Genomic DNA, 16,693 nt, shown 5'->3' on the forward strand with positions numbered 1-16,693 from the left:
AAAGCAACTGGGTGAAGAGGTGAGGTGTTTGTTGGTCGTTGTGAGAGAACTGCTCCTACTGCCATATTTGACGCATCTACCTCCAAGATGTATTGAAGGGATGGGTCTGGATGGCATAGTATGGGGGCAGTAGTAAAGCTTGATTTCAGCAGACAGAATGCTCCATTTGCTTCTGTTGACCAATTAAATGGTTTCTTCGTGCTTGTGAGTTGTGTGAGAGGTTTCACAATCGCAGAGAAGTTCTTAATGAATTTCCTATAGTAGTTAGAGAATCCTAGGAACCTTTGTAATGCTTTGCGAGTGGTTGGCACAGGCCAATCCAGAATGCAGGATATTTTGCTCATGTCCATTTTGATTCCATTTTTAGATATAATATATCCTAGGAATAGTACTTCCTCTTTATGAAACAAACATTTTTTTGATTTAACGTATAAGTTATGTGCAAGTAGCCTTGACAACACAAGTCTCACATGTTTTATGTGCTCAGGTAAGGAATGAGAATAGATAAGTATATCGTCTAAATATACTACCACACAAACATGAAGCAAGTCTCTGAATATCTCATTTATAAACCGTTGGAAGGCTGCGGGAGCATTACATAGCCCAAATGGCATTACAAGGTACTCAAACAGTCCGTATCTGGTTCTGAATGCCGTCTTCCATTCATCCCCTTTACGGATTCAAATTAAATTGTATGCCCCTTTTAGGTCCAATTTTGAAAAGAAAGAAGCTCCACGCACCTGTTCGATAAGTTCAGGAATAAGAGGTAAAGGATAACGATCCTTTATTGTAATGGCATTTAATTGTCTGAAATCAATGATAGGCCTAAGGCTAGAATCCTTATTGCGGACAAAGAAGAGTCCAGCAGCAGTGGAGGAAGTAGAAGGTCGGATGAATCCTTTTGCCAAGTTCTCATCCAGATACTCCTTAAGATGAGAGAGTTCATCCTGCGAGAGAGGATAAACATGTCCGAAAGGCAACTTGCTATTAGGGAGTAGATCGATACAACAATCATAGTCCCTATGGGGAGGTAGCATTTGAGCGTTTTTCTCAAGGAAAACCTCCGATAAATCCTGAAAACACTTGGGTATAATGTCATCCGGCACTACAGACAGTATCCTATCATATGTGGGGAGATTACACGTCGTTTCACAATAGTGAGAAGAGAAGGCTAGCGTTCTTGTTTTCCAATCGATGATTGGTTGATGTATGTGTAACCAGGGAAGTCCCAAAATGATTGGAAAATGTGGTGAAGTTAATACATCAAAGGTGGTGGTCTCCACATGAGACTCGTCAGCAGTTACAAGGAGTGCCTGTGTCTGACTGGTGATAGGACCAGAGGATAAAGGGGTACCGTTAATAAAACTAACGGAGACAGGTTTGGGTTTAGAAACAATAGGTATTTTATTAAGGGAGACAAAACAAATGTCAATGTAGTTTCCACAAGATCCTGTGTCGATCATAGCCTTGGTGGTAATCCTAGTTTGGTCCCACTGCAATGTTAAATGAACAAAAAGATAAGGATTAGAAAAGGAAGTTGTGAGTCCCCCTAGCAAGACATTTGAACACTCACCCTCTTTCCTGCGGACAAGGGGACAGCCGCTTATCAAATGATTCGGGGATGCGCAGTACATGCAAAGATGTTCGGTTTTCCTCCTGGCATGTTCAGAAAGGGTCAGAGGTGGGCGTATCATTCCTACTTACATAGGAGTAGGGTCAGCAGGCAACATCCGCGAAGGACTGGAAAATGGTGAGCCCATCTTCTCAGCCTTTCTTTCTCGTAGTCGTCTGTCAATATTGATACTGGTCTGTATCAGTCCCTCTAGAGTGCCAGGTAAATCCGCTCGGGCGAGCTCGTCTTTAACGGCCTCAGATAGGCCGAGTCTAAACTGCGTTCTCAAAGATGTGTCGTTCCACCCTGAATCAGGGGACCATCTTTTAAAATTTGCCACGAAATCTTCAACAGGTCTCCTTCCTTGTTTTAAGGCCCGTAATTGGGTATCAGCGGTACTCTGCTTATTGGGGTCTTCATATAAACTAGCGAGTTGTGCTAAAAATAAAGGGTAAGAATTAAGGAGTGGATCATCCTTTTCAAAGAGAGCGTCTGCCCAGGCCCGGGGTTCACCCGTTAAATAGGAGATGACGGTACCAACCTTAATTTGGTCAGTGGTGTAGGTTAGAGGTTTTAACAAAAAAAGCAAACGACATGCGTTTTTAAATTCACAAAATTTGCTCCGATCACCAGAAAACACTATAGGAGGGTTTATCTTAGGCTCACGGGGCTGAGCAGCAGAAAGCTGTGTGAGACGGCCAACCTGCTGTCTCAAGGTCTGATTTTCGTTTTGTGCCTCTGTGAGCGCAAGGATCAATGCATCTACTTGCTGTTTTAATTGTAGTACATGAGTGGGTAATTCTGCTGAATCCATATTTTTTTTAAAGGCTCGTTCAATCTGTAACTTTCATGCGTTTTTGTTAGTGGATGGATTTACAGCTGCAGAATTATTACACTCAGTAGCCTTGTAGAGATTCTGTTGAACAACATATCCAACTCTCAGGACTTCATCACAGTGCACAGCCTGTTATGCAATATACATACACTCAATCAGATGTTTAATGGAGGGATAGAATATATGAGAATGTATAGATGAGAGACAGGCAATTGTATGGTGAACACTAAGAGTAGTATTAGGAGAGTTGCAGGTGATGGTAAGCAGATAGGTTCTGATGTCAAGTATAGTGCAGATGGTGAGAGGACACAGATGGAGTATACTTAGACAGAGTAACCTAGTGCAAAGATAGTTGAAGGTAGTCCCAAGAGCTAACTGTCTATGCAGATGATAGTAGATAGATAGATACAGATAGTCCTGGTAATTGCAGTAGATGACAGTAAATAGATAGATACAGATAGTCCTGGTAATTGCAGTAGATGACAGTAGGAGATTGGTTAGTAAGAATCCCCTGTGGGGTACTTATCACTTAGATAGGTTAGTAGTAACAGTGTCCTTAGAGAGAGGTGATCCCGTAGCGAGATACGGATCAGCAGCGAGGTTCCGGCTTCAGTTCAGCAAAGGGAAATGTCAGCAGCTCCGACTTCACAGGAGAAGGTGCGGTGAACATGTGGTTTGAACGAGCAATGAGTGAGAGAAAGCCGGGGATTGAAATAGTCGCTCATAGCGGCGCTCTGCAATGATGTCATCCGGTCTTAAAGGTGTATGCGTCTCTTGGATAACAAGATGGGACGCAATTTAGTAAGAGAGAAATAGGGAACAAGGGTACCAGAGGTACCAGAACATTACACTGACAGGGGAAAAGGTAAGTGAGACCGTGAATCCAGTATAAGCCGAGGGGGGCTTTTCCAGCATGAAAAAACATACTGAAAAAGTTGGCTTATACTAGAGTTTATATGGTAAATAATTATAGAAACATCTATGTGAGCAGGATGGATCAAGGGTGACAAGAAAACATACTAGACATAAAGAGAAGTGTTAAGTAGTTTAGTTGAACTGAGAGTCAGGCACTACATCTAGTAAATTTTAAAACCTCAGAAAAAAACAAAACAGAGAAATTAGAGTGAAAATGTATAGGAATAACATAATTTGGGGCTCTCTGGCCCAATACAAAATGCTTTATATGTTGTCAGAGAAGGTAGATGGGATGAGCAGTATGGCAGACCTGTCTGATTTATAGAAGCTAGAGTTAAGTTTATTGCAGTAGATGGCATGAAAGGCATTTTAGAAAAAATAAGGAAAGCAGATCTTAGGGAGGTAAAACTAACTTAAGCAGGGAAATAAGTTAACCACTTTACGTCTAGCCACGTAGACCTACGTCGGCTGACTTTGCTTGGTTGTGCCGGGGTGATACCTCTAGCTAGAGCAATGGTTCTTAACCTGGGTTCGATCGAACCCCAGGGGTTCGGTGAGTCAGTCTCCGGGGTTCGGCGGGGGGGGGGGGGGGGGGGGTTGGACAAAGGGGCAATTGCTCCTCCCGAGAAAATATTACTGATTGTGAGGCCGAGTGCACCCCGGGAAATCAGAGCTGCGGTCGGGACAACTCACAGCCATTATACATAGACACTTGACACTCCGACCCCTGTACCTCCCCCAGCAGGTTTCCAGCCTATCTCCTGCAGGCTGCTTGCTGCGTGAGTGGGCGAGATGGGGATGTACCTGACCACGGAGATCGCACCCGCCTGGAAGAGGGAAGTGTGAGCAGCTGAGCAGAGGGAGCCGAGTGAATGTTCCTGGAGGTAGGCTCAGCTAGCTGTACATGGTGGATTTGTTTACAAGGACCTCTATGCTACGTCTGCTGAGTTACTGCAGCTTAGCATAGAGGTGCTGTTAGCTGACAGATGGAAATGCATGTCCTTTTAATTTAGCTCAATAAAGCATTGTGAATACCCCCTGGTGTGTGCCCTCCTGATACCCCATGGAATGCTCTCCCAACACCTCCCCCCAATGTGTGCCCTCCTAACACCCCATGGTATGCCCTCCAAACACCTCCCCAAAGTGTGTTCCCTCTTGACACCCCATGCTATGTCCTCCCAACCCCCCCAGTGTGTGCCATCCTGATACCCCATGGTATGCCCTCCCAAACCCCCCCCCCCCAGTGTATGTCCTCCTGATACCCCATGGAATGCCCTCCCAACACCTCCCCCCAGTGTGTTCCCTCCTGACACCCCATGGTATGTCCTCCCAGCCCCCCCCCCAGTGTGTGCCCTCCTGATACCCCATAGTATGCCCTCCCAACACCTCCCCCCTCAGTGTGTTCTCTCCTGACACCCCATGGTATGCCCTCCCAACCCCCCACCCCAGTGTGTGCCCTCCTGACACCCCATGTTTTAATGGTTTTGTTCTTAGTGGTTTTGTTTTTTGAGATACAGTCGCCAACACTTGCAGGGAGGCCCCAGCGAGATTTGAACTCGCGACCCCTGGTTTACAAGACCAGTGCTCTAACCCCTGAGCTATGGAGCCTTTTTTTTTTATGGTTTTGTGGTTTTGTTTTTTAATGGTTTTGTTCATTTTGTGCACCTATGTATAAATATATATCTAAATATATACCTATGTTTTGAATTTGAAAAAATCATATTTTATTTTTTCAATTAACCACTTAAGCCCCGGAAGATTTTACCCCCATTCCGACCAGGGGGTATTTTGCGATTCGGCACTGCGTGACTTTAACGGACAATTGCGCGGTCGTGCGACGCTGTACCTAAACGAATTTGACGTCCTTTTTTTCCCACAAACAGAGCTTTCTTTTGGTGGTATTTGATCACCTGTGCGATTTTTTGATCACGCGCTATAAACAAAAAAAGAGCGTCAATTTTGCAAAAATAGCAATATTTTTCACATTTTTTTATATGAAATTCCCCCCAAAAAAATGTAAAAATCAAAATTTTTAAAAATTTTCGGCCAATTTGTTTTATGCTACCTATGTTTGGTAAAAAAAATCACAAAAAGCGTATTTTGATTGGTTTGCGCAAAAGTTATCGCGTTTACTAACAAAGGGAAAGATTTTTGTCATTTTTGTTGTTTTTTTTTTTAACGCGTAATGGCGGCGATCTGCGATTTTTTTTGCGGTACTGCGACATTGCGGCGGACAGATCGGACCCTTGACTGACATTTTTGACACTTTTGGGGTTACCAGTGACATTTCTACAGTAATCAGTGCTATACATATGCACTGTTACTGTAAAAATACACTGGTAGTGAAGGGGTTAACTTTATTTGGAAGGGAAGGGCTGTGTGTGTCCCTAGGGGCGTGGTTTCTACTGTGATTGGCTGTGGCTCTAGCTGTAAGGACACTGATCAACGGATCTACATACTAGATCCGAGTGATCAGTGTCTTTGCAGCGAGGAGAATGACAGGCAGTTTGTTTACACAAGCTGCCTGACATTCTCCCTCTCCCCCGCCGATCGCCGAGTGGCCGGCGGACATCGAGTCCGCTGGTCACACGCGCGGGGGGGTCCGTGACCACTCGGGAGCGGGAGCGCGCCTCCGGGGGCGCGCGCTCGCTCCCTAGACCCTCACAAGCAAGCAACGTAGCCCTACGTTAGTTTGCCTGTGAGGGGCTGACCGCCGACGTAGATAGTCGTGCGGCGGTCGGCAAGTGGTTAAGAAGGGTTCGGTGAGTGCGCATATGAAACTGGTGGGGTTCAGTACCTCCAACAAGGTTAAGAACCACTGAGCTAGAGGCATCATCCCAGTACCGTTTTTTAGAGCCGGCAGTCGGCTTTCCGGCGGTAATGACTGATGCAGCTCGGGAGTCGCTCGATCATTACCCCAGCGAGCGGGAGGGGACGTCCCCCCCTCCCGCCGCCTTCCGCGGCTTTGCCTGGGTCTCCCGTCCCACCGGGAGACCCGAGCACCCAGCCTGCATGTCCGCCGGCTGGATGGAGTCCCGATCAAAGCCGGAAGAGGCTTTGATCGGGTCTCCGATTACGTAACCCGGAGGCGGCGTCCATGACGTCACGTCCGGGTTACTCTGCTGCTAAAGGCGACAGATTCAAAAAGTGACAGTATTCAAAAATGCCATTTTCAGCGTTTTAAATACATGGAAGTGTAGAGGAGGGGTTTGGGGTCTTTTAGACCCTCGATCCCTCCATAAAGAGTACCTGTCGCTGCATATTGCTGTCACAAGGGATGTTTACATTGCTTGTGACAGCAATAAAAGTGATCAGATTTTTATTTATTTTTTTTAAAAACCTGTGTTAAAATTTAAAGAAATACATAAATAAATAGGAAAAAATAAATAAATACATTTAGCCACCCCCATCGCCGTTAGCTCGCGCACAAAGGAAAACGTATATGGAATTCACACCGCAAATGAAATCGCTGTTCAAACCACACATGTGAGGTATCACCACGATCGCTAGAGCATGAGCAATAATTTAAAAAAAAAGAGCTTCACTCCAACTCTAAACTGGTAACCGTTAAATTTTTTTAAAGCGTCGCCTATGGAGATTTTTATTGACCGTAGTTTGTCGCCATTCCGCGGGTGTGCGGAATTTTAAACCGTAACATGTTGGGTATCTGTTTACTCGGCGTTACATTTTCGTAATTTTTCCAAAAAAATAGCGTTTGAAAGACCGCTGCGCAAATACCGCGTGACAAAAAATATTGCAATAACCGCCATTTTATTCTCCAGAGTCTTTGCTAAAAATATATATATAAATATATATATATATATATATATATATATATATATATATATATATATATACATATATATATATATATATATATATATAATGTTTGGGGGTTTTAAGTAGTTTTCTAGCAAAAAATACTGATTTAAACTTGTAAACAAAAAGTGTCAAAAATAGGCTTGGTGGTAGTACGTGTTGTTTAAAAAATTAGAAAACATGTATGTGAGAGGTAATTGTGTATGCGAATGCTGGAACTTTTAGTCCCACATCTTCTGCGTGTCATGTTAGCTGTGTCCAGACATGACCCCCTCCCTTTTCTCTTTCTCATGAAAGGAATGTAATAGGGTGAGAAATCAGTGATAAATTGGAAGGACACCCATTCTAATTTCAGTTTTTTAGACAAAATGTGCGGGGTTAATTAATCTAATGCTAAACAATGTGATCACAATTATTTTGAATCTGTTTCCCAGACAAGGAAAAATAAAGTTTACATTTAGGCGTGTATATTGTAAATAATTATACAAATTAACAAGGTACAAGGTACAGGAAAAAGAAGTCACTAAATTGCTCTTCCAGAGAAAGAGTAGAATATTTATACATGTATGTACATCCTGGCTTTGCAAATTACTGCAAAGTTTTTTTTAACTCCATTTGCTATTTTACATTCTGTATAACAAAACCAAAGTAAAAAGAAAAGTCTGTTTAATGGCTCTTAATGACAAGTGGTAACGCTTACCACTTTTCAGAGGGATTTATAACAGCGACTGGCAGGCTGCCTCCTTTATAGCAGCGACTACTGCCGCCTCCATGCCGCAACTACAAGCTCACGGTTGTGACACCATTGATGTCAATGGGTAAGTTTAAAAATGGCCTTGTCGGGCAGTAATGTTAGAACTGTTGTAGGCAGCCAGGAGCCCCTCACCAGAGTGAAAGAGCCTGCGGCACAAGGGAACACTCACAACACTCAATGCCAACAGCTTGTAGTGGAGCAGGTATCTGGGGGCATAATGTGACCTGGCCATCTCCTACCCAAACAGGAAGATGTCCAAAATGATTGCAAACCCTTAGCTCTTAGCTTTATCTTCTCATCTGGAACGTTTCCCTGTCATTAATACTGTCCCTGACAGACAGCTGACCTTTCCCTACACTACCCACACACGAAATGCACTCCAAACCTGGGAGCCAGGGCCAATAGGCTTTGCCTGATCCAAGGTGGCTGCTAGAGTCATATGAAGTGGAAGCATCCAATTGGATAGCTTCCCCACTGACCCTGGAAACCATAGATAGACGAACCATGTTCCTCTTGACATTCTCTTCCACTACTTTGCCATTGCGGGTGAGCGCCCCCTGCAGTTGAGAAAATAGACTGCACCTGCTATAAGCCCTTTGGCAGTTAGAAAGGCCACTTCCTGACTTTTTCCTGAAGCCAGTCCTTGTTTGCACCAGTGTACTTCAAGGTTTTCCAATATTGTAATTCTTTTTACAGTACAGTAATCCCCCGCTCCATCGCGGTTCAGTTTTTGCGGTCCCGGTAATTTGCGGGTTTTTTTGTAATGTTATTTTACTATATAAATCATTAAAAATGAAATATTTTTGTGATTTCCATAGCTCTTGCTATGTCTCTTAGTATCTTTTATGTGTTTAAATGAGTTTCTATTGTTTTAAAGGTGTGTTTAGAGACCTTAAACTGCTTTTACACGTACAGTGACAGTAAAAAAAACATGCCTACAATGCATTTTAATAGGGTTTTTCTATTTTGCGGATTTTCACTTTTCGCGGCTGGGTCCGGAACGTAACCCCCGCAATGGAGGGGGGTTTACTGTATTCTGTGTGCTTTAATTTTAATTATGTGTATATTTTACTTCCTCTGTACCTGGGGACTAACAGAGCCGCAGCTTTATTTCAGCTCTGACACTCCCAATGGGGGATTGACTTGAAGCAACTAGGGTGCAGGAGTGGTAAACAATTAAATTGCAAGTGCAGCCATTTTTTTTTTTTCAGTGGGCAAAGATTAGAACCCCATTTTGCGTTATTACTGTAATGACACCCGGCACCATCCAACCCACGTCCTCTAAAACCAAAGATGATATGACGTTGGCTTGGGCTCACACAGTACAATGCTGCAGAGAATGGCTTTGACACCATAATGTCAGCTCGGTTCTCTGCAGTATTTAGCATTGCCCCTGTCGGAAAAAAGGATCCTGCTGTCATGTGACTGTCCAGAAGACACCGGGAATAAAGGTATGGACACTGAAAAGGTAAAAAATATAATGGCAGAGGGTGGGTGGATCGGGGGTGGGGAGAAATGTTGCCACACCTGGAGTTAGGCTTTAGGAGAAATATTGTATAGGTGCACTTTGCTTTTTTTTTTTTCTATCAGAGTCCACCATCAAGTAGATACAGGAGGAGTCCTTTGTAGTGCATTAGCACATCCATCCCAGCAAGGAGTGTTGTCTCCAAGGGTTGGAGAGGCTGGATTCACCCCTTTTCTATGGATAGTGTAGGACCCACTGACAATGGGGTACTTTGATGCAGTGGTGGGCTTGAGCACAATTTGGCCATATGGTGGGACTAAACCCCCATTTTTATTTATGGATTGTCTCCATATTTAATAGTCATTTCTTTTGCATGGTTGCGCTATTCTTTTTTAATATACATTTTGCTTGGTCCATAGCTGCACCGGCTTTAGATATACATGTTCAGGGTTTGCTCCCCCAATTTTTTGCTTGTTCACTTTGCTTTTTATTTACCATTAATTTCCTTTTATTGTGCTAGTATTTAGGCTTTGTCACTGTTTGTAGTGTTATCTTATGTACAGATATGATTAATATTGAATCCATGGAAATGTGAATGCAGCGCTGCTTAATAATATAAATAAATAAATACATACGAGTGATAAAATCTACTACCGATCATATACTCATATTAACATACAATTACCAAATTGAATAAAATTATATAAAACCAAATATATAAGATTAAATCAGTGTAATGTGTTTAAAATAAAAGTCCATAGGTTAATCCTTCCGTAGTGTCCTTCCCCAATATATATAAAGTGCTTTAGTGCTCGATCTGTGCTTTGCATGGGGTTTCCCCCTTCAGGTGTCTACTTACCACTAAGTAGATGTAAGCAGGCATGAACAATTAGACTTTATATTCAGCGTCTCCACTTTAGCAGGAAAGGACTGTTGCTGGAAGATCAAGATAAATTCCCCATGTCCTCAGAAAAAGAAACTATTCATAGTGAAGTTCGTTTAAACATCACATTTATTGGGTGTACAAGGGGGATTTATACTCACAAACATCACACAATAACATGCAGAGAATATAACAGGACGGCTCAGTGGTGTGCTGCTCCCGCAGCATACAATCCTCCGGCCGGAGATCACGTGGTACTCGCTCTACCTATCGCTAGACGCGTTTCGCTGTGACACACAGCTTCATCTGGATTAACCTATGGACTTTTATTTTAAACACATTACACTGATTTAATCTTATATATTTGGTTTTATATAATTTTATTCAATTTGGTAATTGTATGTTAATATGAGTATATGATCGGTAGTAGATTTTATCACTCGTATGTATTTATTTATTTATATTATTAAGCAGCGCTGCATTCACATTTCCACAATTTAAAGAGCACTTGCACTTTTTTGCAGCTAGCAGCTTGATTAAAATATATAATTATTTATTTTTAGCACTAATAACTATATCTAAAATCCATAAGCGCAGGGTCTCACAGTTCACAATATTGAATCCATGACCACCCTATCAGCACCAATACTAGCCCACTAAGACATTTATAACTTCTGTAACTCCTAGTACATCCAGGAGCAGTATCTCCCAGTCTCTGTATAAACGTATTCAATTAAAGTAAGTTTCCTCATTTGTCTACATAAATCCTTAAAGCAGAGCTCTGACCTTTTTTATATCACCTCACCCTTGTGATAGTTGCAGCTTATGCAATCTAAATCTAAGACGTTTTCTTTTTTAATGTGTTTATTTGTACTCCCTGTACTCCAGATCCAGTGAGCTTCCATCCTAAGTGTGGGCATCTGAAGCTCGCTGGTGCAGCTGGCTACCAAGTGTGTACCTCCCAATCTTGCACCTGTGCAGTGTGAACAAAGCGCGGCGCACTCTGGGTACTGCAGGTTGCCCGTAGACTTGTCCTGGGATTGATGACACATATCCCAGGAGCCAATTGGTGGCCGAAAAGGACGTACCTCACAGCGGTGAGGTACAGAGGAAGTGAAGCTTTTTAGTGACCTAAAATATTAATGGAAATGTAATCAGCAACGTTGGGGGCCAAACTTCATATACAGGGTGGAACTCTGCTTTCAAAAATTCCTGGTATGGATATTTTTACATAGTTACATTGCTCCATAAATTGGAAGTTAGTGGAGATCACTGAAGTAGTGGTGTCTACTACACTGATTTACAGCTTCTATCCCACAGGTATGGAACATACATACTTACATTGGTCCAATCCAGACAAGTGTAACTACATAAAAATATCCATACTACTTCTTTTTTATATTAAAACGAATTTCCTACACCTAAGATTCATATTTCAAAGAAGGTTTTATCCATCTGTACATCTGATAAACCATTGGCAACAATTATTTAGTAATATATGGTTTAGTAATTTCTTTCTCCTTATTCTTTAAGCTCAGCCCTCTGTGTCTCTGGATATAAAGAACGATGGATCTCTGGAGTGTAGAGCCATTGGTGGATTCCCAGCTGCAGAGATCACCTGGATCCCCCACTCAGATGATATAAACACAACGGAAACTAAAGATTTGAATGATACCTGGACAGTGATCAGCACATACAAGTCTGATGTAGACAATGTGACATGCCTTGTGTCTCATCCCACATTTGTGAATCTCTGGAGCCAGTCAATTGCTATACCAGGCAAAAATGGTAAATGTATGTAAAGTATGTTAAATTCCCCTAATGGTGTCGGGTAGGATGTCCCAGGTTTTTGCGTTGGGCAGGGGCACCAGGCAGGGCTACCCCTGTCTCACCTGCTCTTCACCATAGAGCCCTTGTCGGCCCTAATTAGGGCTCACCCGGGGATCTCAGGGTTTGAATATGGGTCCCTTCAGGAGAAGATCATGTTGTATGCTGATGATATGCTACTTTTCTTGGGGCACACCGCCTCCTCGGTTACTGAGGTGATGTCGGTACTTTCGCACTATGGATGGTATTCTGGTTTGACTATTAATTGGTCCAAATTGGCCCTGTTGTTGGTGGATGGGGATCAGGGTGCGGATCTTCCTACCTCGTGCCCCATACTGGTGGTGAGTGAGCTCATTCAAATACCTAGGTGTACAGGTTTCACCCCGACTGGCGGATTACAGTCCGTTAAATATACACCCCCTGCTTTACCGTTTTTGGGACAAAATTAATACGTGGAATACACTTTAGCTGTCATTAGCCGGTAGGGCTAACCTTATCAAAATTATATTGATGCCACAGCGCCTTTTTTTTTGCATAACTCCCCAGTTGTGATTCACTTAAAGATATTTTGAGTGGTTAATACCCTTTTTCGAAAATTATTGTGGAAATCATGTCCGCCTAGAATTAAACTAGAACAGTTGCAGCGCCACAAGGATAATGGGGGATTGGCAGTCCCTAACCCCTGGATATACTATATTGTTGCTCAGCTGCAGCAGCTGATAGGCTACTTCTCTCATGATGCGGCTGGCTCTTTGGTGCGGCTGATGCTGCTGGGGTCTGGATCGGCTGCTGTTACTATGGGCTTACGTAGAGGCACAGAAGTTTCACAAATCCAATAAACAGTTACCCACCTTAATTTAATTCAGAAAATCTGGAATAAAAGCAGGCAGATGCAGGGTGAGACAGGATTTACTGTTTACAGCCCGATATGGCACAACTCTTCCTATGCCGAGCTGGCGAAGTTGCAGCTCGGTCCTAGGTGGAAACTGTTTGGTGTGACCCTGTTGGCACACATTTTTGTGGATGGCAGACTGCTATCTTTTTCGGAGCTGCAGAGCAGATTCAACCTGCCCTCCACCATGCAATACTCCTATCTGCAGCTTCGGCATGCACTGGGCGCACAGGGGGAGGGGAGCGGCTGGACCTTGTCTAGCACTCCTATCTTCCATCTATTGCAGGAGTGCCCAGACACTATGGGAAGCATATTGCAGTGTTATCAGATGTTACTAGGGCACCATCTGAAGTCCCATCCCACGAGGGCGTGCTCTCTTTGTGAGGTGGATGTAGGTCCACTGACTGATGACCAATGGGAGGACGTCCTATTTTCTGTTACCCTATGTTCACTTTATCTTGCCCAACGGGTATCTCAGTTGTACATAGTCCTTTGAGTGCATTACACCTTGGTATGATTACATAGGATGGGAGGGAGGTCGGACCCCTCATGTGCTAGGTGTGGCCACCACCAGGGGATCTCATTCATCTAATGTGGGCGATGCCCGAAGCTTCATAGGTACTGGAGTGAGGTGCTGGGCACCCTTAACCGGGTGTTCCAGATTTCGGTCCTGCTAGATCCAATCGACTGCATACTGGGAGCTCTAAAGGGGGTTGTTCCGGAGGAGCCGGTTCGTGTGGCATTCTCTAGAGCTCTGTTTCAGGCTCGTAAGCTCCTCCTTCTGGGTTGGAAGTCCTCCGTGCCACCCTCGGTGTCGTCTTGGGTTTCACATATGGGAAGCACTTTGATCATGGAAAAGTATATTTATCATCATAGAGGCATCCCGCATAGATTTGATAAAATATGGTCGCCCTGGCTGGACACGCCAGGGGAACTTGTGATGTCCAGACTACTGCAATAAATCTGAGATGGGTTTGATGTATAAGCAAAGCACTGTTCCTACTCTCCTATATTGTTGTTGGGTGGGGGTGGGCAGTGCTGTGAGTGATAATGGACGATTTGACTGCTGATGGGGACACGGGGATGACTATAATCTGTTATGCTTTTTGTAGGCTATTGACACATCTGTACATTGGAAAGTGTGTATGTTTTTTGTTATTGTGTTCAATAAAAACCTTTCTGATTTAAAACAAAAAAAATTCTCCTACTGGACATAATACGTCCAGCCTTCTTACTATATAAGGTTTACAATCAAAAGCCAAAATGCTGGAGGATCCCATTCTATGGACCTCAAAGTTCTTTCCCATATAGCTCAAGCAGACACAGCCTACATGATCGTGACAACTCTGCTCTGACTTCAGAAATGCAACAGTGTTACCACCCATCACTAGAAACGGCATTAGGTGGACTTCACTGGCAGGCTTAATATGTATTTGCGAGACTTTGTAGGCTGGCTAAGAGAAAACTGTATATGTGTAAATGTTCTTATAACTTTATAAATGCTGCAGTACATATTTACTTCACTGGGCAGCCATAGTTCTATTTTAAATACCCCATAGATAGGATATTCCCTTACAGGTTGGTTATGAAAAAATTTATTTTTCCTAGTAGTAATTTCTATTAATGCATATTAGGAAATTCTCCTCTTTGATTTACTGGCCACACCTCCAGGTGTACGGCCAGTGGTGCGCTATGTGCTACATGCATATCATGGTGTCTCTTATTGAAGTTTACATTGCCTTTATACTTTGAATGTCTGCCTCCTGTTCCTAAGACTTGTGGGTTTAAGGGTGTCTTATAAATGTGGGGTGAGTGGATGTGGCCAGTAGGTGGATCCCAGATTTCATTTTGAAAATGTGGCCACCTTACTATAGAATCCCAATCATACTAGGGACTGGGTGTCAATAGAAAAGGTTGGGAACTGTTGGGATGCTGGAATTGGGTTGGGATGCTGCAATAAAGGGCTTCCTGCAAGGGCCACTGCACCGTGCAATGTAAACTGTATAGGGTTGATTTACTAAAGACAAATAAACTGTGCACTTTGCAAAGTGCAGATGCTCCAGAGCTTAGGAAATGAGCAAAAGCTCTGTTGACTTCCATCATCCAATAATATGCAAGCAAAGATTTTTTTTTTTTTTTTTTTCCCTTGCATGTGATTGGGTATTCTTTGCAAAGTGAAGCTTTACCTCATCTACTAATCTTTGGAGCAACTGCACTTGCAGAGTGCAGAGTCTATTTGTCTTTAGTAAATCAACCCCAATTTGTTTCTTTAGATAACATTATTAGATCATTGACATAACCAAACCCAGACAAGATTGTAAATATGATTATAAATGATGACAGTAACCTTCACTGTGCCTTTTTTTTTTGTCTTTAGGTCATACTCATTATTTTTGGAGGATTGTTGCACTCATCATCTTCAAATGTCTTGTCATAGCAATCTTTTTGTGCTGCAGATACAAGTCCAAGGTGATACATATGGAGGAATTGAAACATAGCCTAAAGTGGAACTCTGGAGGGCATTTGTAATCCAAAGGATCAAAAAAATCAAGCGCAAATGATCAGAGGCCTCTCACCATTCCTGATGGTTCAATGATGGACAATGTCTGTAGACCAGAAGAATAGAACAGAGGCTCCCTGGAACAACAGCTCAGTTTACGGGTAGCGCCAGCAGCCTTGGCAAATGACACAGCTCAGTTTTAAAGCACTAAAGCACATGGTCCTCTGGTGTCACTGTACCCAGCAGCTCTCTTAGCACAGACTCTCATAGACCCATCACTGCAGCATGGTACTGGACTCCCAGCCGCAGCCAGTAACAGTACAGCCATGTGTTCTTCCCAGCAGCCTAAAATCTGACACCCCCCCCCCCCCTACAGTGTTCTGTTCCATTCATAGTCACCACAAAACAGAAAAAGACCTTCCCCAAAACTGTCAACACAAGGGTGGAAGTGCATTTTTTTTCATAAAGACATGGATGAGCGAATTTGGGGTGGAGGAACTTGACTGGTCTGCACAGAGTCCTGACCTCAACCCGATAGAACACCTTTGGGATGAATTAGAGCGGAAACTGCGAGCCAGGCCTTCTCTCCAACATCAGTGCCTGACCTCACAAATACGCTTCTGGAAGAATGGTCAAACATTCTCATAGACACACTCCTAAACCTTGTGGACAGCCTTCCCAGAAGAGTTAAAGCTGTTCTAGCTGCAAAGGGTGGGCCAACTCAATATTGAACCCTACGGACTAAGACTGGGATGCCATTAAAGTTCATGTGCGTGTAAAGGCAGACGCCCGAATACTTTTGGTAAAATAGTGAAGTTTAAGAGTCGGTTCACACTAAGGCGACACGACTCTGCACGACTTCGGGGGAGACTTGTGCATTACCATGAACCACGACTTCGGAGCGACTTGCAGGGACTTCACATAATGGAAGTCAATGCAAGTCACTCCTAGGTAGCCCCCAAGTAGAACAGGACCCTTTTTCTAAGTCGGAGTGACTTGTGTCGCTCCTATTAGAACGGCTCCTGTAGCGGTCAATGGACCGTGAGGGAGCGCGACTTGTCAGGCTGACAAGTCGCGGCAATGTGAACCGGCTTTAAGGCGTGTATTTAAAAAAAATGTATTCAAATGTAAAAAACAAAATAAAAAAGGGCCTGTCATTAAAAAAAAATGTATAATTTGTTTTTATATAAT

General features: G+C 43.2%; 1 protein-coding gene across 1 annotated transcript in view; it reads left to right on the forward strand.

The window, feature by feature from the left end:
- Positions 1-15,531, forward strand: part of LOC309547930 (cell surface glycoprotein CD200 receptor 2-like) — a gene marked incomplete at both ends in the record, with an annotated part of 53,809 nt that extends 38,278 nt beyond the window's left edge. Inside the window, 2 exons of the mRNA XM_082247928.1 lie at positions 11,817-12,071; positions 15,380-15,531. Of these exons, the coding sequence (XP_082104054.1) occupies positions 11,817-12,071; positions 15,380-15,531 (407 nt within the window). The remainder of the gene's footprint in view (positions 1-11,816; positions 12,072-15,379) is intronic.
- Positions 15,532-16,693: the final 1,162 nt, after the last annotated feature.

Source organism: Pelophylax lessonae (genome assembly GCF_965119305.1).
Source record: "Pelophylax lessonae genome assembly, chromosome: 2".
Lineage (NCBI taxonomy): Eukaryota > Metazoa > Chordata > Amphibia > Anura > Ranidae > Pelophylax > Pelophylax lessonae.